Source organism: Thamnophis elegans, chromosome 1 (genome assembly GCF_009769535.1).
Source record: "Thamnophis elegans isolate rThaEle1 chromosome 1, rThaEle1.pri, whole genome shotgun sequence".
Classification (NCBI taxonomy): domain Eukaryota; kingdom Metazoa; phylum Chordata; class Lepidosauria; order Squamata; family Colubridae; genus Thamnophis; species Thamnophis elegans.
Window position 1 is genome coordinate 21218223 of NC_045541.1, and position 26119 is coordinate 21244341.

The 26119-nt window shown below is 40.5% G+C and overlaps 1 protein-coding gene across 1 annotated transcript in view; it reads left to right on the top strand.

Moving 5' to 3' along the window:
* The window catches only part of LOC116522425 (titin-like), a 309289-nt gene that overhangs the window by 15404 nt on the left and 267766 nt on the right, over nt 1–26119 (top strand). Inside the window, 21 exon segments of the mRNA XM_032237329.1 lie at nt 799–948; nt 2889–3170; nt 3292–3417; nt 4845–5129; nt 5402–5467; nt 6561–6819; nt 8069–8129; nt 8234–8443; nt 9678–9820; nt 11305–11510; nt 13240–13470; nt 14502–14746; nt 15951–16174; nt 16287–16451; nt 16838–17006; nt 19049–20739; nt 21384–21665; nt 22364–22630; nt 22744–23016; nt 24126–24389; nt 24487–24747. Of these exon segments, the coding sequence (XP_032093220.1) occupies nt 799–948; nt 2889–3170; nt 3292–3417; nt 4845–5129; nt 5402–5467; nt 6561–6819; nt 8069–8129; nt 8234–8443; nt 9678–9820; nt 11305–11510; nt 13240–13470; nt 14502–14746; nt 15951–16174; nt 16287–16451; nt 16838–17006; nt 19049–20739; nt 21384–21665; nt 22364–22630; nt 22744–23016; nt 24126–24389; nt 24487–24747 (5860 nt within the window).

Below are 26119 nucleotides of genomic sequence, written 5' to 3' on the forward strand. Positions count from 1 at the left end.
ATAATATACATACGTTAATGTTAGCTTTACAAATATTTTTAAAAGGTTAGGAACTAAATTTGGTTGTTTTACAAAAAAATACTATTTTCTTCCATAACTTGTTCCACATGGATTTAAATCAACAATTATGTAAAACATCATGGTTCTTGTGTGAATCCAGTCTGTCTCAAATCATGTAATTCTGATATCAATTCAACATAAATTGCTTTCAGGCAACTTCATTCTGAAATTTCAGTCAATTTATCCAGAGATGTGTTTAATAGATAATATTCCATAATATATTATTTTAATATTTTTCATATATATGCCTTGTAAACTCAGTTGAGAAGATAAGCTATGTTCCGATCTGCATATTGATCCAGAAAATATGAACAAAATCTCTTTATGTAAAAATCCCCCCCCCCCAAAAAAAAAACATTCTCTGCCATCCCTGGTTTTCTAAAAGATTGTTCTTATGTTCTTGTTAAATTCAAAAATAAAAGAGAAAGCTAGCTTTTTCACTGAAAAGAATCTGTGGTTTACTTCCATTTCATTCATAAATTATCTGCTTGCCCCTTCTGCATTTTAAGTCAATTAAGTCACCTCCATTAAATATAATAAAGCCATGTCGAAATATGGAGCTGTACAAAGACCGCATATCAGTGGTTTAGAATCTGGATAGAATTTCATTCTTATTTTTGCCTCTTTGTAATTTCATGCGCTTTAACTGCTTCCTGTCTGCTTTTTGCTGCTGTCCCAATGAACACTTTTGCAACACAACATATATAATCACACCTCTGTTTTAACTGTAAACATCAGACAAGGAAAGAAGTTGTGAAGCCTGTGAAACCTTCTGTACCTAAGGTAGTAATTACAGCTGACAAACCCAAAGTACCTGCACCAGTAGTAAAAACTACAGAGAGAGTTGCTACCAAACAAGAAGCACAAGCCCACTTTATCCAAGAAAAGGTGAATAGAACCATTGTTAATGTGATGGTCATTCTCATATCCCATTCTCACACTGACATGCTCATAATTCTTCAATAATCTACTAACTCTTCCATACCTTATCCTGGTTGCATTCATTAAGAGAAATGGAAATTGCCATTCTTTTCATATGGTGTGCCATAATATATTCACAATGGGACGTGGTGGCTCAGTGGCTAAGATGCTGAGCTTGTTGCTCAGAAGGTTGGCAGTTCAGCGGTTGGAATCCCTAGCACTGAGTAACAGACTGAGCTGTTACTTCTCCCAGCTTCTGCAACCTAACAGTTCGAAAGGACATAAAAAATGCAAGTAGAAAAATAGGGACCACCTTTGGTGGGAAGGTAACAGTATTCCATGCGCCTTTGGCGTTTAGTCATGCGGCCACATGACCATTGAGATGTCTTCGGACAGCACTGGCTTTTGGCTTAGAAATGAAGATAAGCACTGGCCCCTAGAGCCGGAAATGACTAGCATGCATGTGCAGGGGGAACCTTTACCTTTACCTAATATATTCACGAGCTTCCCTGTTATGGTGTTTGGGGCTTTCAAACTTCATATGCTAAACTTGCAGTTTTTTAACATGTACTATCAGTTATAGCCAAGCGTCAATATTTATCTGCTTCAGGAATAAGAGTGTTCTGCAAGGACAGAACCTAAAGCATTTAATCTAGTAACTTTTCTCTATCCATAAATAGAGCATATCTTTTTTTCTTAATTTTGCTGTCACTATGGTTTGTTTTGAGACATTATGTAACCTAAAACTTATGTTCTTGCTATAATACAATCAGGTAAGACAGGAGACTGAAAAAATTGCCATAGTTCCGAAAAATCATTGAACACAAGAAACAAGATATAATATCAAGAACCAGAGAAGAAGTTGCTGTCAAAAGAGAACAGGTGAATAGCATTCACCGAAACAGACGTTTACTAATGCAAATTATTCAAAACGATGCAAACATTTGACTCAGTGCCAATATTATTTATTTAAACCTTTGTATAGCCACCCATCTTAAAGTCAAAATCTGGGCTATTTACAAGCCAAAAATAAAATAACATATGCAGCAATAAAAGCAAAAGAATAGTAGTACCATATGGCATTGTTCTTCTCGAACACTTTATATGCATCTCAGAAATTAATTACAGTTCCTACAGTGTGCAATTAGAATATTGAGAAAATGGTGCTTCTTTTCTTTGTTTTACTTCAGGTAACAGAATATGATTGAATCTGAAGCCTGAACACCCCTTCTTGAAATTCAGTCTCTTTAAATTCCATGAGGGGTATATTTTTAAATAGATTTATTTAGGACAGAAATATCAATTAGTACCATAAAAAATAAACATTCAAATACATGATTTTGACACATTTGAAATTAAGTGGATCTGTTATAAATAGATAAAGAACTTTCTGAAATATGTGTTGCAAAATTATTTGTGTATTTCTGACAAGCTTGTGTCTGTAAGTCTTCATCAACCATGCTATTATATTTATATAATATGGTTATCTGAAAATGCTCATCTCCTTCCCTTCCTTTCCCTTCCCTTCCCTTCCCTTTCCCTTCCTTTCCTTTCCTTTCCTTTCCTCTCCTCTCGTCTCCTCGCTTCCCCTCCCTTCCCTGTTAATATGGTTGAATAGTTTGTACTTTCTATATTAAATGTAAACATAGACTGTCTGCATTCAGTATAGTATTCATTTCTTTAACATTGTTAAAGAATGATATATATTACCTCAATGAACAGAGATTGCAGAAAATATGGAGATATTAAATGTCGTATATAATTGTAATTGGCAATGTATGTGCATATAAAATAAGAAAAATAGTTGGCTAGTACAAGGCTGGAAATGTAATGTTTTTGAATGTTATGTGCTCTATGCTAGCTGTTCTGTCATGAATGTATCAGTGTTTTGCAAATGTTGCCTTTAGATTGATGTTGGCAAAAAGGCTGAAGCTGTAGCGACAGTTGTTCATGCAGTTGACCAAGCACGCATTAGAGAACCCAGGGAACCAGATTATGCCGAAGAAGCTTATTCTGAACAGGCAGTTCTGGACTATGGCTACAAAGAGCATGCTTTAACAAGACATGTTGTTGAGGCACCACCAGAACCACATGTTGTCACCAAAGAGGTGAAAACTGAGGAGGTTCGAATCCCTCCTAAAATACATGTTGCAGCTGCTGAAGTAATGGAAACGGACGTATCAACACAGGTTAGGCTCAGTTTTAACCCTGCAGCCATTTCCAATGGCTGTCAAGCGTCTTTCTTTTCTTTTTTTTCCTATTTGGCAAGTAGCACAACCTTCTCAATGCCCATTTTATTGGTTAATGTAGATTAAAAGGACTGCAGAAACATCACTTGAAAAATCAATCCATGTGGAACACATGCGTCCCCGTACAGCAAGCCCTCATTTTACAGTATCCAAAATTACCGTTCCTAAACCTGATCATACTTATGAGGTAAGAAGAGAAGGAAGAGTATGTCAGGCAAAGGGAGATCTCTACTGAAATAGTTAACCCAATTCCTTTTTCTATGTAAACCAGAATAGAACAAGGCTAAGTGAAAGAGGGAGGAGAAATTTCTAAAACTGAAACAGTACGGGGGGGGGGCGTGCTATTATTTATTATGGAGGGAAGTTAATGGGCTTGTTCACCAATCGAATGCCGTCCATTGGTAGAACAGTTTTCTGAGCAGCCCCTCTAAATCTCCTTTAAAGCATCCAGATGGTCCTCCACAGTAGAGTTGGGGGAGTGTAAGAGAAGGAAAATGACCTTCTGTTATCCTTCCACTATAATTGTATCGGTACATCAATAAAACGAATGATATTACATGCTCTGGTTATATGATCCAAGCATGTTTCAAAATATCCTGTCTGGAAAACAAGGAAAAAGGTAGAGAAAGGGATCTAAAATGCCTGGCATACTCGTTTCTTTCTGGAAAGGGTAAAGCATTATTTGCAAATTCTTACTTCCTAAATTAATCAAATAATTCATAGAGTGATAGTGTTTGTTCTGTCTTTCAGCTGGTCATGTTGAATATACTAAATCTGTATAGGAATTAACATGTTGTATATTTATAATCCCAAAACTACATGGGTTTTGCTTTACCGTTTATTTTTCACCCCTCTCATTTTTCCATTTGACATTTTAATTGCCTCCTTTACAGGTCTCAACATCTAACCATTCCATCTAATCCGATCCATTTTTCCAATACAGAGTTGTGTTACTTCATCATTGTACAGAGGATGACTTTAAAAAAAAAATACATGTAAATAATGTTATGGTGGTTGGCTTCATATTATCTCAGATACTGTAGTCTTCCTTTTTTTCTCGCAAAGAAAGACAAAATACATGAAAATACAAGTATATTCCGTCTGTTATACATAATGCAACATGTAAATCCTAGTTGCATAATAGTGTTCTAGTGAATAAAATCTAATGTTCTAAATATTGCAGACAAGTTTTGTCATTATATCTACTGGACAAAGATAGAGGTGTATGACTTTTATGAGACCAATTGTGGCTTCATAGCAGATTAGGAACTTCGATTGGCGATGTGAATAATATCATCAAACATATGAATGTAAACAACACTGAACGATTAAAATATAATTTCTCATTTCAAAAACCCAATGGGAGTATTGCTTAATCGCTTCTTGTAAAAACACAGCCAATCGATGAGAGAGAAAAATAATGTGCGGTTTCCGAAAGGTTAGAACCAAATACCAGCTGCAAGAAAGAAGCTGTATTTTACCATAACATTTACATGTTACATGTATTTATATATATACATAAAGGTGTGTGTGTGTGTGTGTGTGTGTGTGTGTGTGTGTGTGTAGCTAGCGGTGGTAACTTTTTTTTTTTTTTTTTACTCTTGGGATGATTAGGTTTCCATAGCAGGATCTGCTATAGCTACTTTGGAAAAAGAGTTAGCAACAACGTCTGTTCCTAAGATCACCAAACCTGTGAAACGTCCAGTTGCAAAGTCTCCTGAACCCAGAGTGATGCCAGAAAAAGTCATCTCTCCACAGTTCCCTTTCGTAGAGACGCCTGCTGAAACCCATCAGAGGCTTTATGGCGTTGAGATAAAAAGAGAAATAGGTGTGAGTGTGACAGGTGGACTGGTGCAGGAACGTGAACACGTTGAACTAATGCCAGAGGCTGAACCCAAGGTTCGTCATTAAGCACCTTCCAGTCTTCGCATGCATTCTTTATCTTTCCTTTTTTTTTTCCACCAGCCTTCCCCCCTTTTAAAGGTTTCCCTCTCTTCTTGCTGATCTTTGTATACCATCTGGGGTGACATTGTTTTCTGTCTCTGGAGACAGAGCAAGCAATAGAAAAGACCCAAACAAGATGGCCATTGGCTTGTTTCTGTTCTCACGCATGCTGCTGGCTGAACAAAATGCTGTGTGACACCAATTAACTTTGTGTGAAATCTCCCTAGGTGATCGAAGCTGCTAGAGTTCCAAAACCTACAGAAGTTCCCGCTACACCCCCGTCTATAGTCTCAGTAAGTAATCAATGTTCTGCTGATAGGTAGGCTGATTTACTCCGTAGTGATCTTTTGAGTAACTTCTTTTTTAAAAAAAATCATAAAACTATGGTGCAGTTCTACTGCCATCTAGTGTATAGAAAATGAAAGTAGAGAAGATATTGAAACCGATTCTTACATACAAACATTGCAGCCTGGAATAAAACTGCATGAAGGAATTTCACCATTCAGTTCAATTGAGGGAGCAGAGATTTATGTATGCATGAATCTATTCCGTGGGTGAAAATGAATAGTGGAAACTTTGCATATGATACTGGTGGCTAATTCAAGCAAGTGACCAGTAGGATCAAAAAGTTTTAAAAAATTACTATTGGTTCTGTGAGCGTGGCTTGGTGGCTGTGGCTTGGTGGGCATGGCAGGGGAAGGTTACTGAAAAATCCCCATTCCCTCTCAATCACCTGGGACTTGGGAGGCAGAAAATAGATGGGAGTGGGGCCAGCCAGAAGTGGTATTTGCTGGTTCTCCGAACTACTGGAAATTTCCGCTATTGGTTCTCCAGAACCTGCCAGAACCTGCTGAATTTCACCCCTGCTCTACATCCTTTTTATAATATGGTGACCAAAACTGGATGTAATATTCTAAGTGTAGTCTTACTAAGGATTTATAAACCTGTACTTTGTAAAGATGAACCAGTGGTGGGTTGTAGGTGGTACGACCCGGTACGGGCGTACCGGAGCCTGCCCAGAGCACCAGATAACGTTCCGGTACAGTGCGCCAGAGGGCCCGCATGCCTGCCTGAGCTTCTTACCGGTCTTTTAAGTCTTCGGCCCTTTCACACACGCATATGGCGCATACAGCACCTGCTCCGCTGAGCAGCTGGAGCATTGTGCAGGCTCAAGGAGGCGCTAAGATGGAGGCACTAAGATGCATACATGCACTGCGCACATCCATATGAACGCCGCCGGGCCCATTCCAACCGGTACGGTTGGAACGAGATCTGGAACCCACCTCTGAGATGAACCTACCTGGTTCTATAAAATGAAGCGGGGCAATCCAAACTTCTGGTAACTTGTTTAGGTAACTACAAGATTATTTCTTGCTTTCTATCTAGATGCTGAAAAATGTGACTGTTATGGAGGGAGAGTCCGTCACCCTGGAGTGCCGCATCTCTGCCTATCCTGCTCCCACTGTTGCTTGGTACAGAGAGGACTACCACATTGAGAGTTCCATTGATTTTCAAATTACCTTTGAGTCAGGAGTTGCTCGCCTTTTGATCCGAGAAGCTTTTGCAGAAGACAGTGGGAAATTTACTTGCACAGCTTCCAATGAGGCAGGAAGTGTTAGCACTTCATGCTACCTCCTTGTACAAGGCAAGTATGGAGAGAAACAGAGGCCACATGTTTTGGGTGGGCAGTCTGTTGAATATACTATTATATAGGTATAATATCAAGGAATCTTACATAAGTGGTTGAATGGGTAGAAACAAACAGGTCATCTTCCCCACTCATTGGGTTCACTGAATTGTTAAAGACTATGAATAAAGCAGTCACAACTCCACTCTTCTGTATCTTTATGTACACAAGTAATAATTTTTATCACACCCATCAATCCAAAAGCATTTTGGGGTGGTAGTTCAGAGTTTTGGACCAGAGACTTTAAATCTTCCTCAGTCATGAAACTCAGGATGTTTTTATCACCGGGCGGATAGAAAAATTATTTTTCACCCTGACATTGTAGGGATGATGGCAGCCTTTATGCCCAAAGGGAAAAAAAAAAACTAGACATTTTGCTCATGTTTTATTCCCTTCAAAGTATACTCCTCTTCTTGACTGAAACATGCAACTCACCCAATAAATGTGATCTAAATCCTTCTCAATATCTCAAATAGGTCATGCTTAAAAAGACATTTCTTTCATTACTGTACAAAGCAATTGCACCATGTTGCAAGGACAAACTCATTCATCCTATAAATCCAATCCACAGACAAACTATCAAATCAGGCAAAAGCAGCAGCTGAATTTTTTTTAAAAAAACTGATTTCATTAAACTATTTTAAAGAAGTTGTGATTTGATTCAGTCATCATCCATTGCTTTGACTGAGATCAATACAAAATTAGTTAGCCAACTCTGAACATGAAACTTTTCACAAGATGATTGCAAGAGTTGCAATGCAGTGAAAAATGTAGCTGATGAGGGAAAATACATTACGCATTATAGATTCAGGGACTAATGCTTTCCTAATTCAGATTATATGCACAATGTGGTTTGCACAAGACAAGAAAGACTTTTATTTTGGACAAAATGTGATTTCCTGTTGAATCAAAATTAGGAAAGTGGCATGTTCTGATTATAAATATGTAAATATCCAGGATCCAAAGTTACGATTTGATCTAAATTGTATAATCTAGATTAAAAATTTCTTGTACTTGGTCAGTTTGAAAACTGTTCTTTTCCAAAATTATTCCTAGAAGGATAATATCCCAAAGTGAATCCCTACATCATCATTATATAATTTAATTTGTGGCCCTTCTCAGTGGCATTTTGTAGGGTATCTCTGCTAGTGATCCATTTTGGAAAGTATCTTAATGCCAGTTTTGTTATTCTTTTGTTTTGAAATAGTCTCAGAGGAGTTTGAGACCAAAGAAGCTGTTTCTGCAAAAGAGGTCATCGAAGAAAAACGGTACTTGTTAAAATCATTGTGCAGATTTGGTTTTGTAATGATAGCTAATGTAACAGCATTCACTTCCACTCCTTTTTTTTCACTTTTTCTTATAATACATCTAGCTATGTGGAGTCCAAAGATGTAATAATGGCAGAAATTGCTGCAGAAGAAGAAGTACCTGGAGAAGCTGCAGTTCCATTCTTTATCATACAACCTGTTGTACAGAAGTTAATTGAAGGTGGAAGTGTCATTTTTGAGTGCCAGGTTGGGGGCAACCCAAAGCCACATGTTTACTGGAAGAAAGCTGGGCTTCCAATCACTACAGGCTACAGGTACATTAACATTTTATAGTAAAGAACTCCATGCATAAAACAGATGAATTACTACCATGTTTCCCCAAAAATAAGTCAGGGTCTTATTTTCTTTTGACCCCTGAAATAACCCACATGGCCTTATTTTGGGGAAGGTGTTATTATTTTAAGGTGCAGGAGGCAGCAAGCATAGTCACCTCATGGCTGCTGCTGTGTTGCAATATTTTTGGGGAAGTTTATTTTCAGGGGAGGGCTTATTTTAGCGCATGAGTTCAACAGCCCAATTGGGCTTATTATCTGGGGAGGTCTTATTTTCAGGAAAACATGATATATAATGCTGCCCCAATGGTATAGTTCCTAATTATTTGATTATCAGGAGATTGGACCTGAAATTGGAAGATAAACGTCTTTCTCACATTGCATAATGATGTAACTTTAATGTCTGTGGCGCAAAGTGCACTGGCCATATTACTTCCAAGATATACTGTATATATATGGAGTTTGGAAAAATAGTCTAGGCCGGAAGGGTGTTCTCTCTTAAAGGAATTCCTTTGGGAGGTAACGTGTGAACAGGAATTGATCTTGTAAAGCATTTCAATTTTGGAGGTGCTGTTAAGCCCATTGAATCTCTGCCTCATGTGAAAGTCAGACTTTGCCAAATCTGGCTGAACCATTCAGAGGCAGTGGTGGGATTCAAATAATTTAACAACCAGCTCTCTGCCCTAATGACCAGATGGGTAGGTGGGGCTTGGTAGTCATGTGACTAGGTGGGCATGGCCAACTCAACATCACTCACGTTGATGAGTGCTTCACCTTAGCTGTTACAATGTAATAAGGGTTAACTGGAGCAGCAGTTTCTGTAAGCTGGGCAATAAAGATTAGGCTAGAAACAACACCAGAATGTTTCTTTCCTGCCTTCCTTACTGGATTAGCTCTATAAAGTAGAAAAAAACAAAATGAGATTTCTTCCAACAACCGGTTCTCTGAATTGCTTAGAAAATTCACAACTGGTTTTTCCAAATAGGTGCGAACTGGCTGAATCTCACCACTGTTCAGAGGCAATATCTTTCCTATCACTTGTGTCCCATTGTTCTATCTCTTGAAGGAGCAGCTTCCTCTTGAGCAGAATGAGGCTGCCTTAAGGCCTTCAAACTCTTGAAGCATTTGGTTCTCATTTGGAGACAATAGATTTGAAAGTGTTGCCTTTGTAATTCTTCATTTTTAGAAGGATTGTTTGTTTGTTGTTTTCCTAAAGGTACAAAATTATTCATAAAAAAGAAACTGGGGAATGCAGACTTGAAATTTCTATGACTTTTGCTGATGACGCCGGAGAATATACTATTGTTGCTCGTAACAAACATGGGGAAGTTTCTGCATCAGCTTCCTTATTAGAAGAAGGTAAGTGAATAAGAAGTGGTGAAAATGGATTTTAAAGAACCATGAGGGAAAATTGATTTGGTAAATACTGCCCTTATTTAAAACATTAGGAGCAAATGGAGTAATTTGGAATAAAATAACAATAGATATCCTAAATATGGTCCAAGAATAATAAACAGAATCCCTGTCATAAGACTGATGGCCATATAAAACATTTGGACAAGGAAATAAACAAGCAAACAATAGATTTTATAAACTACTAGTCAAGAAACCCAGCATTGCCCGGGTATTTATTTATAAGGGGGAAATGTCTGGCCCAAATGTAATTTCTAATGTTGGATTTCCCCCTTACCAGAGGGAGCTCCCTTGTGGAGTAATGTGAAGCTATTACCATGGCAACTCCACTGCGCTGTACAGTAGAATCCATTTTACAGCAGTACAGTAGAAGCCATTTAAGGCACAACTGGCTGCATCTTAACAGAACACACAGCCCAAGGGGTGTTAGGGGTGTCTTATGCCCACAGTATTTGTTTCCAGAGAGTAAGTCATCTGTGTACCAAGTTTGGTTGAAATTGCTGAAGGCGTTCCAGAGTTATGCTGGAACAAACACATACAGAGAGAGAGAGAGAGAGGGAGGGAGGGAGGGAGGGAGGGAGGGAGGGAGGGAGGGAGCTATTTTTTATATATAGATAGTGGAATGTATACAGCCATATTCTGTGCAGCCAGATATATCGACAGCTGCCACAAGGATGCCAGTGATAAAATGTGAACTGGAACATCACTATGCACGTACATGCTTACATGATTACTAAAGTACTTGCTTATAACTAAAGGTATCATCTGAATACTTCTGGTCAAAGGACCAGGCTGTCCTTTTTGTGCAGCTGAAAGTGATATCTGCCTTTTGTTTGTATAACACTTCTAACTATATACAAACCATGTTGTGGAGAGGTCAATAGCTACGCTGTTCACAGGAAGGAACCAGTGTGTATGTTCATGCTAGCTTAGACTTGCCAATTATCTTATTAGAGAAGCTAATGAAGGGCAAGATTTGCGTAGGAAAAAAAAGAAGAGTTAAATTTAATATTTGGCGTTGATCATATTTAATGACTCTTTATCTTTTTAATAAAAGAGCACAGCACTGTCATACTTGGCCAATTATTAATTCCAACATGCACTTCTAGTAGTCAGCTACAAGCCAAGAGATTAATAGTTCACACTAAGTCTCCATAAATTATTTGGAACCAGAGATTTAAAATATTCATTAAAGCCTCTAATTATTACTTAGTTATAAAAAGAGGGTAGAATTAATCTCTCCAACTTGTAAACACATAAGTGTTCTATTTAGCAATGGGTGTTTATAAATATAAATTGTTCTGTTTAAAATATAATGCTGTAAACGTGTTAAGCTGGAAGTATGTCAATGGTTAAGGAATTATCATTAAGGTTCTTGCTACAATTATTTTTAACTATTTTAACTACTTTTTATTTATTTTTTTCTTTAGCTGCTTATGAGGTCTACCTTAAATCTCAAGAACAAACAATGTATCAAACTGAAGTAACTGCCTATGTTCAAGAACCCAAAATAGCTGCGGTTGCCCCACCCACTTTATATGCTGACTATGAAAAAGAATATGAAAAAGAACAAGCCCTGATTAGGAAGAAAATGGCAAAAGATACTGTATTAATCAGGACATTTGCAGAGGAACAAGTAAGTGGGTCACAGGTTTGTGTGGGCTCATGGGTTTTAGGGCACGACATCAATCAGTGGTGGGATTCAAAACTTTTTACTACCGGTTCTGTGGGCATGGCTTGGTGGACATGGCTTGGTGGGCGTGGCAGGGCAATGATACTGTAAAATCCCCATTCCCTTCCTACCCCACTAACCTGCTTTCCAGCTCTGTTCTCCTATGCAGAGCAACAGAAAAAGGCCCAGCTATAGCAATAGCAATAGTAATAGCAGTTAGACTTATATACCGCTTCATAGGGCTTTCAGTCCTCTCTAAGCGGTTTACAGAGTCAGCATATTGCCCCCAACAACAATCAGGGTCCTCATTTTACCCACCTCAGAAGGATGGAAGGCTGAGTCAACCCTCATTTGAACAGCCGAACTGCAGAACTGCAGTCAGCTGAAGTAGCCTGCAGTGCTGCATTTAACCCCTGCGCCATCTCGGCTCCCGATCAGCTGGGATTCAGGAGGCAGCAAATAGATGGAGGCCGAGTCAGCCAGAGGTGGTATTTGCCAGTTCTAAGTACTCAAAATTTCCTTTATCAGTTCGCCAGAACCACTCAGAACTGGCTGAATACCACCTCTGGACATCATACAAGACTTGTGATGTTATCATTATCACAACGAACCAAGTTTAGTTTTAATTGCCATTTCTGGTATGCCAGCAATATGACAGCATTTATTTATCGATAAAGATGCCACATTTCTTCTTCTTCCTTTTCTCTATATTTCCACTTCCCTCTATCATGGCTTAAAGATTAGCAGGCATTTAATGTTACCTATTTCCTATAGCATATGTATGCAACCTGAAAGATTCAGTAAATGTTCAGTATTTCTATGTCTAATTCCCTTCCTATTTTCTATTTAGAGTTAATTACGGAGATAATCATATTGGTTGGCATTTTCTCTCAAACTAGCCCTGGGCCTCTCTCTATCTCTCTTACAGAGAAATACATTCCTGATAGTTAGAACAATTAATCAGTGGGAAGACTTGCCTCCAAAAGGTGTGGGTGCTCCAACACTGGAGGCTTTGAAGAAGAGACTGGACAACCACATGTCTAGAATAGTATAGGGTCTCCTGCTTGAAGAGAGGGTTGGACTAGGAGACCTCCAAGATCCCTTTCAGCTCTGTTATTCTGTTGTCCTGGTCTTTCTATCTCTTGTCTTCATCTTCATTCTCCCACAGAGGCCATCTTCACTATGTAGATTTCTCTCAAGATACCCCCTACTTTTCTTCAGTTCTGTGGAGTCCAGATCACATTCTGATCCATTTCAGATGTCTTAGCCCAATCATCCTAGGAAACCATCAAGCTTTTATAACTAGCCTTATCTAAATCCATTTTGCTTTGCCAGCCATTGCATGTCCTCCTTCTCTCCTTTTACCCCCTTGTCTTTCTATTTTAAGTCCTTCTACTTGTCATTTTAGCAGTAGCTCCTTCAGCCTATGAGAAATCTATTTTTCATGGGAAATATTATCTGTCCGACAGCCAAGGTCTGCTGTCAGTTATTAAGAATAATATTAATAATTTATCAGCATGAGAGGATGCTAGAGAATCATGGGAGGCAGAAGTATGTCACAAAATATTTTTTTCCTTTCAAAATTAGACATGACAGTGTACTTTCACTCTTTCTTTCCTTCCTCTTTGTCTTCTTCACAAGGTGTTTTTTTTTGTTAAATATTGGAATAAACCCACCTCTTTTTTTTTTGCAGGAGTTCCATATTTCTTCCTTTGAAGAAAGACTTATGAAAGAGATTGAGTACCGGATTATTAAGATTACACTTGAAGAACTCCTTGAAGAAGATGGAGAAGAGATGGTAGTTGACATTCCTGAATCTGAAACCATTGAAGCAGGATTTGAATTAAGACTAAAAAATTACAGAATCTTTGAGGGAAGCGGCGTGACCTTCCATTGCAAGATGACTGGCTATCCTTTGCCTAAGGTATGAATGCATTTGCTTTTCAGAAGAGCCAGCAATAGATTATCTGTACACTTCTCTACCTCATCTGGGAAGTTGTAGGTGCTCCATCACTGGAGGCTTTTAAGAAGGGACTGGACAACCACATGTCTGGAATGGTATAGGGCCATGATGGCGAACCTATGGCATGTGTGCCTGAAGTGGCACATGGAGCTATGTCACCTGGCATGCATGTTATCGCCGGTTCCTCTTCCGGGTTTCTGGTGTGCATGTGCATACAATGATCAACTGGCCTTCATCTGTGAAGTACTGGAAACTGGTAGAGCTGGTCTTCCGCTTTCCAATGTGCATCAGCCAGCTGATCGTCACATGTGCATGCATACCAGTAACCGGAAGTCTAGTTGGGCGTCACACATGCGCCCGCTGGAAACCAGAAGTGCTTTTTCCAGTGCGTGTATTTCCCCTGGGCAGCTCCTCTTCTGGGTGGTGTGCATGTGTGTGCGCTCCTTTTCCCACATTTGGTGTTGAAAAGGTCTGCCAATCACTAATATAAGATCTATACCATACCGGGGGTTGGGGTTGGGCTAGAAGACCTCCAAGGTCTTTTCTAGCTCTATCCTGATAGATTGATTGAATGCATTACAGTATGAAATTGCACTACAGTATAGTAGCGGACTCTTTTGCCACGTTGATTTTAATCTTGGTTAAAAATAATAATTTAGGTTTATTACAAGCACTTCAAACAAATGAATCCAAGCAGCTGAAAGTGACCTATACAGTATATCTGAAGTCTGTTTCCAAACTGATTGTTTTGATTACTAGCTAGGTAAACAATTCTCAGATTTGGAACTTTTGCTTTAATATTTAGAGATTCAGATATTTTCTTTTGTTGTGAAACAGACAGACAGACAGACAAGAAAAATGCACATTAGTAAACAATGTTCTGTAATTTATGGAACTGAAGGTCCATCTCAAAATTATCTAACCCAAATCCTAACCCTAAGCCTGCTCAACATTCTCGCCTCTCATGTAGCTTTGTAACTTCTTTAATGCAGATTGCATGGTACAAAGATGGCAAGCGTATCAGACATGGAGACCATTACTACATGGAGATCCTGCCAGATGGCAGAGCCAGTCTACGTTTTCCTGTTGTCTTGCCTGAAGATGAAGGCATTTACACGGCCTTTGCCAGCAACGTCAAAGGAAATGCCATTTGCTCAGCAAAATTATATGTCGAGCCTGTGGGACCTACTGGGTCTCCAGGTTATATCCCATCACCGGAAATGATGAGAAGATATCGGTAAGAATAAGGAACAATCTTGCCTTAGTTATGATTTGACTACAGGTAGTCCCCGATTTAAGACCATCAGTTGAGCCCAAAATTTCTGTCGTTAAATCGGAAATTTGTTCAGTGAGTTCTGCTCCATTTTGCAACCTTTCTTGCCATAGTTGTTAAGTGAATGCTTGCAGCTGATAAGTTAGTTAGTTGATTCCCCTTCCTCCTTCCCAAGTAATTGTTTTATTTCATTATGAGGTAGTTTTATTAGAAATTACCGGTGTTAGCTGAGCGGGGTGATATTTGTACACACCATAAGCCTTTTGCTGATCAAAAACTCCTGATTTGCCATATATTGAGGAAGGCATTCATTCAAGCACAATCACCTCACGTATCCGCTTTCAAAATGGCTGAGTTCATAATCTCGTAAAGTGTTGCACAAAAATAGTCAATCCCTGGAAGATTTTACGATCACACAATATTTCAATTTTTTATTTTATTTTCTATTACATCTGAGATATCCCCTCGTGGGGTACAGGATTTGGCGGGCGGTTTCGTTTCCTGAAGCAGGATACATGAGTCTCTAATCAAGGTTGTCCTAAATGGAGATTCTCAGTCATTCAGGTCCTGGTTGCCCCAAAGGTGCTTTTTCAAGAGGCAACTGGACTTTATGGTGTTTCTTTGAAAACGTTTCACTTTTCATCCAAGAAGCTTCTTCAGCTCTTCAGAAGCTTCTTGGATGAGAAGCCTTCAAAGAAACACCAGAAAGTCCAGTTGCCTCTTGAAAAAGCACCTTTGGGCTGTCCTAAATCCTGTTCATATCCTTCACCATTTCTCTGGTCTGTATGTATGTTTCCTTGAGTAGCCATTCATTTAATCCAGCCTACAGATAATATCTATTCCTTAATCCTTGTTTATTTAGACAAGTGAATGGTACTTATTTAGATAAAAGCAGAAGCAAAAGGCAAAGGTTAACGCAAATATTTTTTGTTTTGCATGATTATAGGCATTTTCAGAGATAGTACTAGCTTTGTTTTAATTGTATTGATATCGTATGCTGCACAGGGACCTTTACTGCATACATAAATATTTACAGAGTGGTAAAAAGACCTAACCTTATAGCATTAGACTTTGTGCACCATGTTTAGAATAAAAGAACCGACTCTAGTGAATAATGAGACATTGCCCGATAGGTGTAACTGTACATGTTAACACGTTATCTTTTCAGATCTCTTTCTCCTCGATCCCCAAGCCGTTCCCCTGCACGCAGTTCGCCTTCACGCTCTCCTGCACGCAGGCTGGATGAGACAGATGAAGCACAGCTGGAAAGGTTGTACAAGCCAGTATTTGTGCTGAAGCCGACTTCATTTAAATGTGCGGAGGGGCAGACGGCAAGGTTTGACCTCAAAGTTGTGGGCCGACCAATGCCAGAGACGTACTGGTTTCAAAATGGTATGAAAGCTTTCTATTGATCACTGTAAAACCCATCTTCTGTAAAACCCAAGATTCGCTTAAAAGGAAGTTAATGCTCAGTCTGAAATGATACCTGTATTTGTGTCTGCAGGTCAGCAAGTTCTTAATGATTATACCCACAAAATAGTGATTAAGGAAGATGGCACACAGTCCATGATTATTGTTCCAGCAATGCCTTCGGATTCAGGGGAATGGGTTGTTATTGCTCAAAACAGAGCAGGAAAATCATCCATTTCAATGACCTTGACAGTGGAAGGTATTTATTCTATTAATTTAGAGCAGAATTTCATTGAGGGCTGCATCCGGGTTGTGCTTGACGTTGTGGGACAGGGTGGGCATGACTATGGTGGGCATGGTCAGCTCAACATCACTTATGTTGGGGGCACCTGTGGTGGCCCGAATGTTCTACTATGAAAATGGGCTCCCAAGGTCTTCCTGCAACCCTCTGTCAATGAATGCAGCCCTCCTGAACTCCATTTTCACTGGCACAGGCACTGTGGGCTGGTCCTTTGTTGTTTCGAGGATCCAGCACCAGGGCCTTGAGTTTGACACCCCTGATTTAGGGGATGGCTGGGATGTTTCTGGTTATAATTTTGTACCTGACTGTATTCCTCTGATAACTTGTTTCTTTGTCTATCATAGCTAGGGAACATTTGGCAAGACCGGTTTTTGTAGAAAAACTGAAGAATACGAGTGTCAAGGAAGGAGATAAACTGGAAATGAATGTGAAAGCCCGGGGAAACCCCAATCCTGACATTGTATGGCTAAAGAACAGCGACATCATTGTACCCCATAAATATCCCAATATAAAGTAAGCTTTATAAATAGAATGGATAAAAGTGTTCTGCTTGCAATGCAGTCAAAGCTGTGTGCTCACATCATGCATACTCCTAACCATTGCAGAAAATTAGCAGTGACAAAATTAAGGGGTGCTCAGGATATTTTTCAGGAAGACTAAAGTAATAATATCCAATGCCTCTTTTTGATTAAATGATTCATTCAGAATTCAGTGATGTTCTGAACAGCTTTCTCAATCTGATACAACTTAGATATGCTGGGACTACAACTCTTTTTATCCCCAGCAAGCAATTAGCAATTCGCAATTTAATGGGTTTATATGCCGCCCAATCCCGGGGGACTCCAGGCGGCTTACAAATATGAAATGAAATAAAATACACACAGGGGGAGAATACAAACAATACGAACAATTTAAAAAACACAACATACATTCGGTTTAATTGGGGGTTGAACCTGATTTGAAAATCAGCAACCCCAGGCCTGTCGGAACAGCCAGGTTTTGGTGGCTTTTTGGAAGGCCACGAGGGTGGGAAGGGTCCAGATCTCTGCTGGTAGCTCGTTCCACAGAGCCGGAGCAGCTACAGAGAAGGCTCTCCCCCGAGTGGTCGCCAGTCGGCATTGTCCGGTCGACGGCACCAGGAGGAGGCCTAGCCTGTGGGTTCTTATCGGACATTGGGAGGAGACGGTTTCTCAGATATCCAGGTCCAATGCCATGTAGGGCTTTAAAGGTAATCACCAACACTTTGTAGCACGTCTGGAGGCTAATGGGGAGCCAGTGCAGCTCGCAGAGGATAGGTGTAACATGGGTGTACCGAGGTACACCCGATATTGCTCGCGCGGCTGCATTCTGGACCAACTGCAGTCTCCGAACACTCTTCAAGGGCAGCCCCATGTAGAGTATACAGGTATTCCTTGACTTACAGCCATAATTCATTGTAACCATTCAAGGTTACAACAGCACTGAATGTATAGTGGCTATCACCAGTCTTTAGAGTTTTGGAATTCCAAAACTATTAGAGTTTTGGTCATGTCATAGTGATCTGGGTGCATAAGGGCAACTGAGTACCGTAAAGTCACTTATGATCAATTGCTACATGCCCCATGACTGCCATATGGAATCTTCCGTGCCAACTTCCCCAGAAAGTCAAAGGAAAAGCTGGCAAGAAAGACCACAAGTCACTGGGATGAGTCTCCCCCACATGCACGCTCTTCCCAGCTCCTATTTGTGATTAAGATGCCACTTCGGCACTCCTGTGCACCCTATCTGACCCATGTCTATGGAAACGCTCAGTCATCCAGGTCATGGTTGTCCCAAAGGTGCTGGAAATTTCTGGATTTTCTTTGAAGATGTTTCACTTCTCCAATCACAGGTGAAGAGGCTTCTGGGATGAGAAGCAAAATATCGTCAAAGAAAAACCAGAAAGTCCAGTTGCCTCTTGAAAAAGGACCTTTGGGATTACCTGATCCATATGGCTCCTCTCGCATACCCCTGCACACCTTACCCAACTTGTACAGTACCTCTCATGCATGCTTGCGTGTCCTGCTTTAGTCATAAAGGGTTTGAAGAGACAAATTTTTAAAAAAAGGTTTTTTCACTCTGCAGACCTGCCAAAAATGGCTCATTTTTTGTCCCCAAAAGGGCATGTATAGCCTTTAGGAGGCTTTCAGAGTGCTCCTGAGGGCTGTGGGAGTGGGGGACAAAATTTAGCAAAGAACTGCCTGTTTTTCACTCATTTCTGCCCTCACCAGCCCCCAGGAGCACTCTGAAAACCTCCTAAAGACTCTGCGTGGCCATTTTGGGGAAGGGGGTGGGGTTTCGGAAGGCAAAAAAATGCTTATTCAATGTATAAGATGCACCCAGATTTTCAGCCTCTTTTTTTTTAGGGAAAAAGGTGCGTCTTATACTCTGAAAAATACGATACATTTTTCTAAATTCTGCATTCACCAAATGCTAGAAGATAGAAGGGGCGCTGTAAACACCGTTCATAAATAATTTAATTGGCTGAAAAGTTGTGTTAAACTCATGTACTTAACTCTCCCCATTCTGATTTTCAGAATTGAAGGAACAAAAGGCGAAGCTGCCTTGAAGATTGAGTCCACGATCAGACATGATGCCGCGTGGTATACTGCGACTGCCATTAATAAAGCCGGACGTGACACTACACGATGTAAAGTCAATGTTGAAGTTGACTTTGCTGAGCCTGAACCAGAAAGAAGGCTAATCATTCCCAGGGGGACATACAGAGCAAAAGAAATTGCAGCACCGGAATTAGAACCTCTCCATATGCGTTATGGTCAAGAACAATGGGAGGAAGGAGACCTATATGACAAAGAAAAGCAACAGAAGCCATTTTTCAAGAAAAAACTCACTTCCTTGAGACTCAAACGCTTTGGGCCAGCCCATTTTGACTGTAGACTCACACCCATTGGTGATCCCACCATGAGAGTAGAGTGGCTACATGACGGCAAGCCTTTAGAGGCAGCAAACAGACTTCGGATGATTAATGAATTTGGATATTGCAGCCTTGACTATGATATTTCCTATCCCAGAGACAGTGGTGTGATTACATGCAGAGCTACAAATAAATACGGTACAGACCATACATCAGCAACTCTCATCGTTAAAGATGAGAAAAGCCTGGTTGAAGAAACTCAGTTGCCAGAAGGCAGGAAGGGTCTTCAGCGCATCGAAGAGTTAGAAAGGATGGCCCATGAAGGGGGCATTAGTGGTGTGGTAGAAGATCAAAAAGTGAAACAAAAGCCAGAAATAGTTTTGTTTCCTGAACCTGCAAGAGTCGTTGAAGGTGAAATTGCACGATTCCGTTGCCGGGTGACTGGTTACCCACTACCAAAAGTCAATTGGTACCTCAATGGACAACTTGTTCGTAAAAGTAAAAGGTTTAGAGTTCGTTATGATGGAATCTACTACCTGGACATTGTGGACTGCAAAACATACGATACAGGTGAAGTGAAAATATCTGCAGAAAACCCTGAAGGTTCAATTGAACATTCAGTGAAAATCGAAATTCAACAGAGAGAAGATTTCAGATCAGTACTTCGTCGGGCACCCGAGCCTAGGCATGAAGCTCCAACAACAGAGCCTGGAAAACTTCTGTTTGACGTCCAAAAGATTGACAAACCAGTTGAGGCAACTACCAAAGAAGTGGTGAAGCTGAAAAAGGCAGAAAAAGTCAGCCATGAGAAAGTATCTGAAGAATCTGAAGAACTCCGCAGTAAATTCAAGCGCAGAACTGAGGAGGGCTACTTTGAAGCTATGACCGCTGTGGAGCTTAAATCTCGTAAGAAGGATGAATCATACGAAGAGTTGCTTAAGAAGACAAAGGAAGAACTTCTCCATTGGACCAAGGAGTTAACAGAGGAGGAAAGGAAAGCCCTAGAAGCGGAAGGCAAAATCACTATTCCAACCATCAAGCCAGAGAAAGTTCAACTTAGTCCAAGCATGGAGGCTCCCAAGATTTTTGAGCGTATACAAAGCCAGACAATAAGTGAAGGAAGGGATGCCCACTTCCGTGTTCGAGTAGTAGGCAAACCAGATCCAGAATGCCAGTGGTTCAAAAATGGTGTGCAGATTGAGAGGTCAGACCGCATCTATTGGTACTGGCCAGAAGATACCATTTGCGAGTTGGTCATAAGAGATGTCACAGCAGAGGATTCTGCCAGCATAATGGTGAAAGCTATGAACGTAGCCGGTGAAACCTCCAGTCATGCTTTCTTATTAGTACAAGGTAAAGTAATCCCCTCTGTTTGTGTTTCATCTTGGCTTTCATGCAGTGACGTGCAGTCAGGGGAGGCAGGGGAGGCACAGCCTCATCACTGTCAATCATGAAAAGGAAAAAAAATGTAAACGGGAAAAGGCAAATGCTGAGGTTAGGCTAGCTAGCTGCTGCTACACCGTGAATGACTGCCTGTTTAAAAAAGCCTCTTAAAAAGCGCCCTCTACTATGAGACAGGAGAACTGCATGCCTCATCTAGTCTGATTTTTAGGTGCTCGAGCAGAGTTAAGCGAGGGTTAAAAGCCCAAAAAATCCTGAGATAGTTGAGGCACGCAGTTCTCCTGCCTCATAGTAGAGGGCACATTTTTTAGAGGCTTCAGCTCTGTCATTCTGTTTAAAGCTGTAGTGTCAGGCATTCTCTCCTCTCCCGCAACACCCCACTGACTAAAGCACTTTCTTTCGCCCGCCTGAGCTCATGGCAGCCCGCCTGAGCTCTGCCGCGAGCACAGGCGGGCGAAAGAAAGTGCTTTAGTCAGTGGGGTGTCGGGGGAGAGGACTGCCTCACCAGCCATAAACCTCACCGCACGTCACTGCTTTCATGCCGTCATGCTCAAACCTTCCATCCCTCTTCAATATCTTTTTTCTTGTTTTGGCAGCCAAGCAGCATATCGTATTTATGCAGGAGTTACAAGATGTCACCGCTAAGGAGAAAGATTCGATGGCAACCTTTGAATGTGAAACCTCTGAGCCCTTTGTTAAAGTGCAATGGTACAAGGATGGGATACAGATATTTTCTGGAGACAAATACCGAACACATTCTGATAGGAAGGGCCACTTCCTTTCCATACTAATGATCGACAAGTTTGACGAAGATGATTACAGCTGTGCCCTTGTGGAAGACGAATCTGTAAAAACAACAGCCAAACTAATTGTAGAAGGTGAGGACAGAAATTGTTTTAACTCATGCTTTTTTGCCCATATATATTTGTATAGAAATGAAATATGAACTGCACTGTTCAAAGGAGTTTCTCCATCCAGAGTTTTCAACCAGTCATTCTGAGCTTCTCTTCATAGCTGGTCATTATTGAGCATAATACAGGCAGTCCTTGACATATGACTTTTAATGGAGCCTGCACATTAAGCACTGAGCCATGGTGGCGCAGTGATTATAGTACAGTACTGCAGTCTATTTCTGCTGATTGCCGGCTGCCTGCAATTTGGCAGTTCAAATCTCAGAAGTAGCTTGTAACACTACATTCTAACCACTGTGCCACCATGACTCTCAAACAAGCTTTCTTTGATTTCTTTTTCAATATGCTAAATATGATGGGTGGCTACTTTTGGAGGTGCACTATTTACATGAAATCTAAAGAAACCTAGGGGACAGGGTATAGCCTAAACTAGCCATAAACACTTATAAAACCAGGCATTTTAATGAAAATTATGTCTAAATTAAGATGGTTTTGAGACAAAATAAAATCTTGCTGGAAATGCTTTTATTCTGATATCTGCTATACCATCCAAAGTTACCAGCTTTTGTTGTTAGCTATTGAAAACACTTTAAAGTGGAGCATATGTTTAATCCAGCTGGGGAATTTTCATAGCAATTTACTGAAATGTCAATATTTGGATGTAGGTGCTGTTGTTGAATTTATAAGAGAATTGGAGGATATCGAAGTTCCAGAATCCTTCTCAGGGGAACTAGAATGTGAAATCTCACCTGAAGATGTGGAAGGAAAGTGGTATCATAATAGCACTGAGCTGACACCCAATAATAAATATGTAATAACCTCACGCCGGGGTCGTCAGATCCTTACAGTTAAAGATGTTGCTAAAGAAGACCAAGGAGAATACACCTTTGTGGCAGAAGGGAAAAAGACCTCCTGTAAACTAAAGATGAAACGTAAGCCCATCCACAGAAACTGATCCTGCCTTACAAATAGTTCATAGCCACTGTTTCTCATCAGGAATAACTGTGTTGTGTTTTTTTTATTATTATTATTTCATATACCTCAGCACGACCCGTGACTGTCCTTCAAGGTCTATCAGATCAGAAGGTCTGTGAAGGTGATATTATACAACTTGAAGTGAAGCTCTCCCAAGAAAACGTTGAAGGTGTCTGGATGAAGGATGGCGCCGAAATTCAACCAAGTGATCGTATCCACATTGTCATAGATAAGCAGTCCCATATGCTCCTAGTTGAAGATGCGACCAAAGAAGACAGAGGAGCCTACTCCTTTCACATCCCTAGTCTGCTTCTTGTAACATCTGGCCATGTTTCTGTCTCTAGTAAGTTTCCTTGGGAATCTTGTAACCATATCCTCCAAGGGCAAAATTAAGGCAATGCAAAAATGAAGTAATAACTACTATATAAAAGAGATCAAAGGAAATGAGAAAAAAGAAAAGGAAATCTAAGTCAAGGCATATTTTATTGTTGCTGCAGCATGGAGCACTTTGTTAATATTTTAAAGACATATGTTCTCGTGACATCACTTCCATCTCATACCTGATCTGCCATCAAGAATTGTCACATGCAAAAACTTTCCATAAAGACAATCTAGCGAACCTCTGGGATAAGACGGGGAAGATATAGTCAGGGACATCATCTATTTAGGATTAGGTTTAGTTGCCCTAGCTAGTCTGTTATGGATATGTCCTCCTTCCCTCTGGCTGCAGAGCACTGGGCCTCCATGTTGGTTTTGACTATAGGAACACCTGGACTTTTTCCTCACTGGAATATTGAATTTCCAGGAGACTGAAAGACTTTCCAGGCAGTGTTTGTGTATCTTGTTTCATGTGTATTCATGGACATGCATACTGGAGAAATTATAAAGGAAGTATATGATATGTGGACACTTGCCCTCACAAAAACAAATGTGGAATGGCAGTGGTGATGGTAGGAGACAGAAGAGATGAGAGAGGAAGAAGAGGGTTGGGGTTTTTTTTTGGCTCAATCAAAACTGATTTGGGATAGAAATTACTTTTAGGGGAGGACAGGAAATAATGATCTAGAAATCCAATTGCACTGAGAGCAATCTGCTCTTCCATTCCCTCAGGCAGAATTTTACAGGCTGGGGGGGGGGGGGGGTAGCATAGGTATATCAATCTTCTATTTCCCATTTTCATAGATGATGCCACCTGGAAATTGCCTAGATTACAGTGTACAAATTACTTCCAGAAGACACATCGATGAGTTTGTTTCATGAAACAATAGATCTCTCAGCCCCGCTGATGAGGCACTCTAAAGATAGCCTGTGAGGGCAGTTTATATCAATATACTTTCCTCCCAACTAAAGAGCAGGAAGGAAACGTATTAATATGACCCTGAGGAAGAATCTTAAATCTGGAATGCTTGAAATGTAACACTTTTATGATGGCTATTTTATGCTGTTTTGCAGGTGTGGAGATAATTGTTCCTCTGAAAGATGTCCATGTTATTGAAGGCACAAAAGCCATCCTTGAGAGCAAAATTTCTGTCCCTGATGTATCTTCCTCCAAATGGTATATAAATGATGAACAAATAAAGCCCGATGACCGTATACATGCAGTCTCCAAGGGCATGAAGCAACGACTTGTCTTTACCAGGACATATGCATCAGATGAAGGACAGTGTAAATTGGCTGTTGGCAAAGTGGAAACCAGCTGTAATCTTATAATTGAAAGTATGTATTCTTCAAACGTGCAGGCATTCTGCTCATGCAAGGATGTGATAATAGGAATTCAAAACTGTTAACCCCCTTATATGTTTATTTTAAACAGAAATTAAGATTATTAAAGGTCTTCATGATATCACCTGTACTGAAACCCAGAACGTCACCTTTGAAGTTGAGCTGTCCCATGCTGGGATTGATGTCCTATGGCATTTTAAGGACCAAGAAATCAAAGCCAGCCCCAAGTACAAGATCGAGGCACACGGCACAATATATAAGCTGACGGTAATCAACATGATGAAAGATGATGAAGGAGAATACACATTTTATGCTGGAGAAAAGAAGACCTCTGGGACACTGGTGGTAGCAGGTTAGTTGCATGCAATGTTTGTGATGCTGGCGAATATCTATAGCTCGAGTGTAGGATGAGGGGTAGAAGTTCATTCTCTCAGCTTGTGGGTTGGTTTCCAAACATTTCATTACCAGGCTAGGTAACATCTTCAGTATAATTTCGCTATATAACTTCCACCCTTATGCAACATGCCCAGTCATTTGTTAAGGTGCTTGCAATTCAGTTCATTGTTACAAGTTGAAACTTACAAAAATTCAGGGTGAATTTAGGGGACAAAAATGGAAGCAATCTTCCAGGATTTTCCAAACACAAAGAGCCAGGTACCCTTTGGGCAACTGCAGGCAGGTAATACAGGACGATAGCTTATAACGGTGATGACAAATCTTTTCGGCACTGAGTGCCCAAACTGGAATGCACGTGTGCTCATGTGCATGCCAAAGCCCCAGACACTCAAAGACCAGCTGGCCAGTGCACATGCCACATAGACCTCTGGTTTCCAGCACATACATGTGCACCGGCCCGCTGGTGTTCACACGTGCTGAACACTGGGAACCCAAAGACTAGATGGCTGGTGCGTGCATGCACACCACCCAGCTGATCTTTGAGCTTCCGGGGCTCCGGCACAAACACCCTTTCTGGCTTGGGCATTCGATGCAGAAGAGCAGCTGGCAATGGCGCACGTGCCCACAAAGTGCCATAGGTTCGCCATCATGGGCTTATAATGTGTCTTAAGAATTTCAGTGTTTGAATATACCACTTCCCCTTTTTTACTTAGTTTTCATGCCCCATGGAAACATTGTGGAGGAAATCATTTCTTGGCCATCATAACTAGCACAATTTTGTGGAGGTGAAGGCTGCACCCTACCTTTGAGTGGTGTGCCTAGGATACATTGCAACACGAAGACCAAAACAACGACAACCAAATTGATCCCTTTAGTTTAGTGTTATTTTTAAGTAGAATGAAATATAAGCAATAGGATTACTTCCCAACCATCCATTTAACAATATTAAAATCAATAATCTAGTACACACTGCAAGACTTTGCAAGTCTTTAAGGGCAGTATCCAAGGCCTTTGGAAGCTGCTGATTGTCCACCTCTGGTGCAAATCCAGCCAAGTGTGATGTGGTTCCATTAGCATTTCATTTTCCTTTTTTTATGACCACCTTTCCACAGGTCAGTTACAGAGCATGTTGTAGAGCTCTGGAGCACATCTTAGAAGGCCATTCCTATTTATGAATAGAGCCAGCCCTATGCATTCCATGTCTGCGGGGAGGGAACCAGCAAAGATACACACCTCCACACAGTATCTAAGGTCACCTAAGTAATTTTAGCATCTAGTTAGAAAAATCTACTCAAGCAATAAAACCAAAAATTAACCTTTTTTGCCAT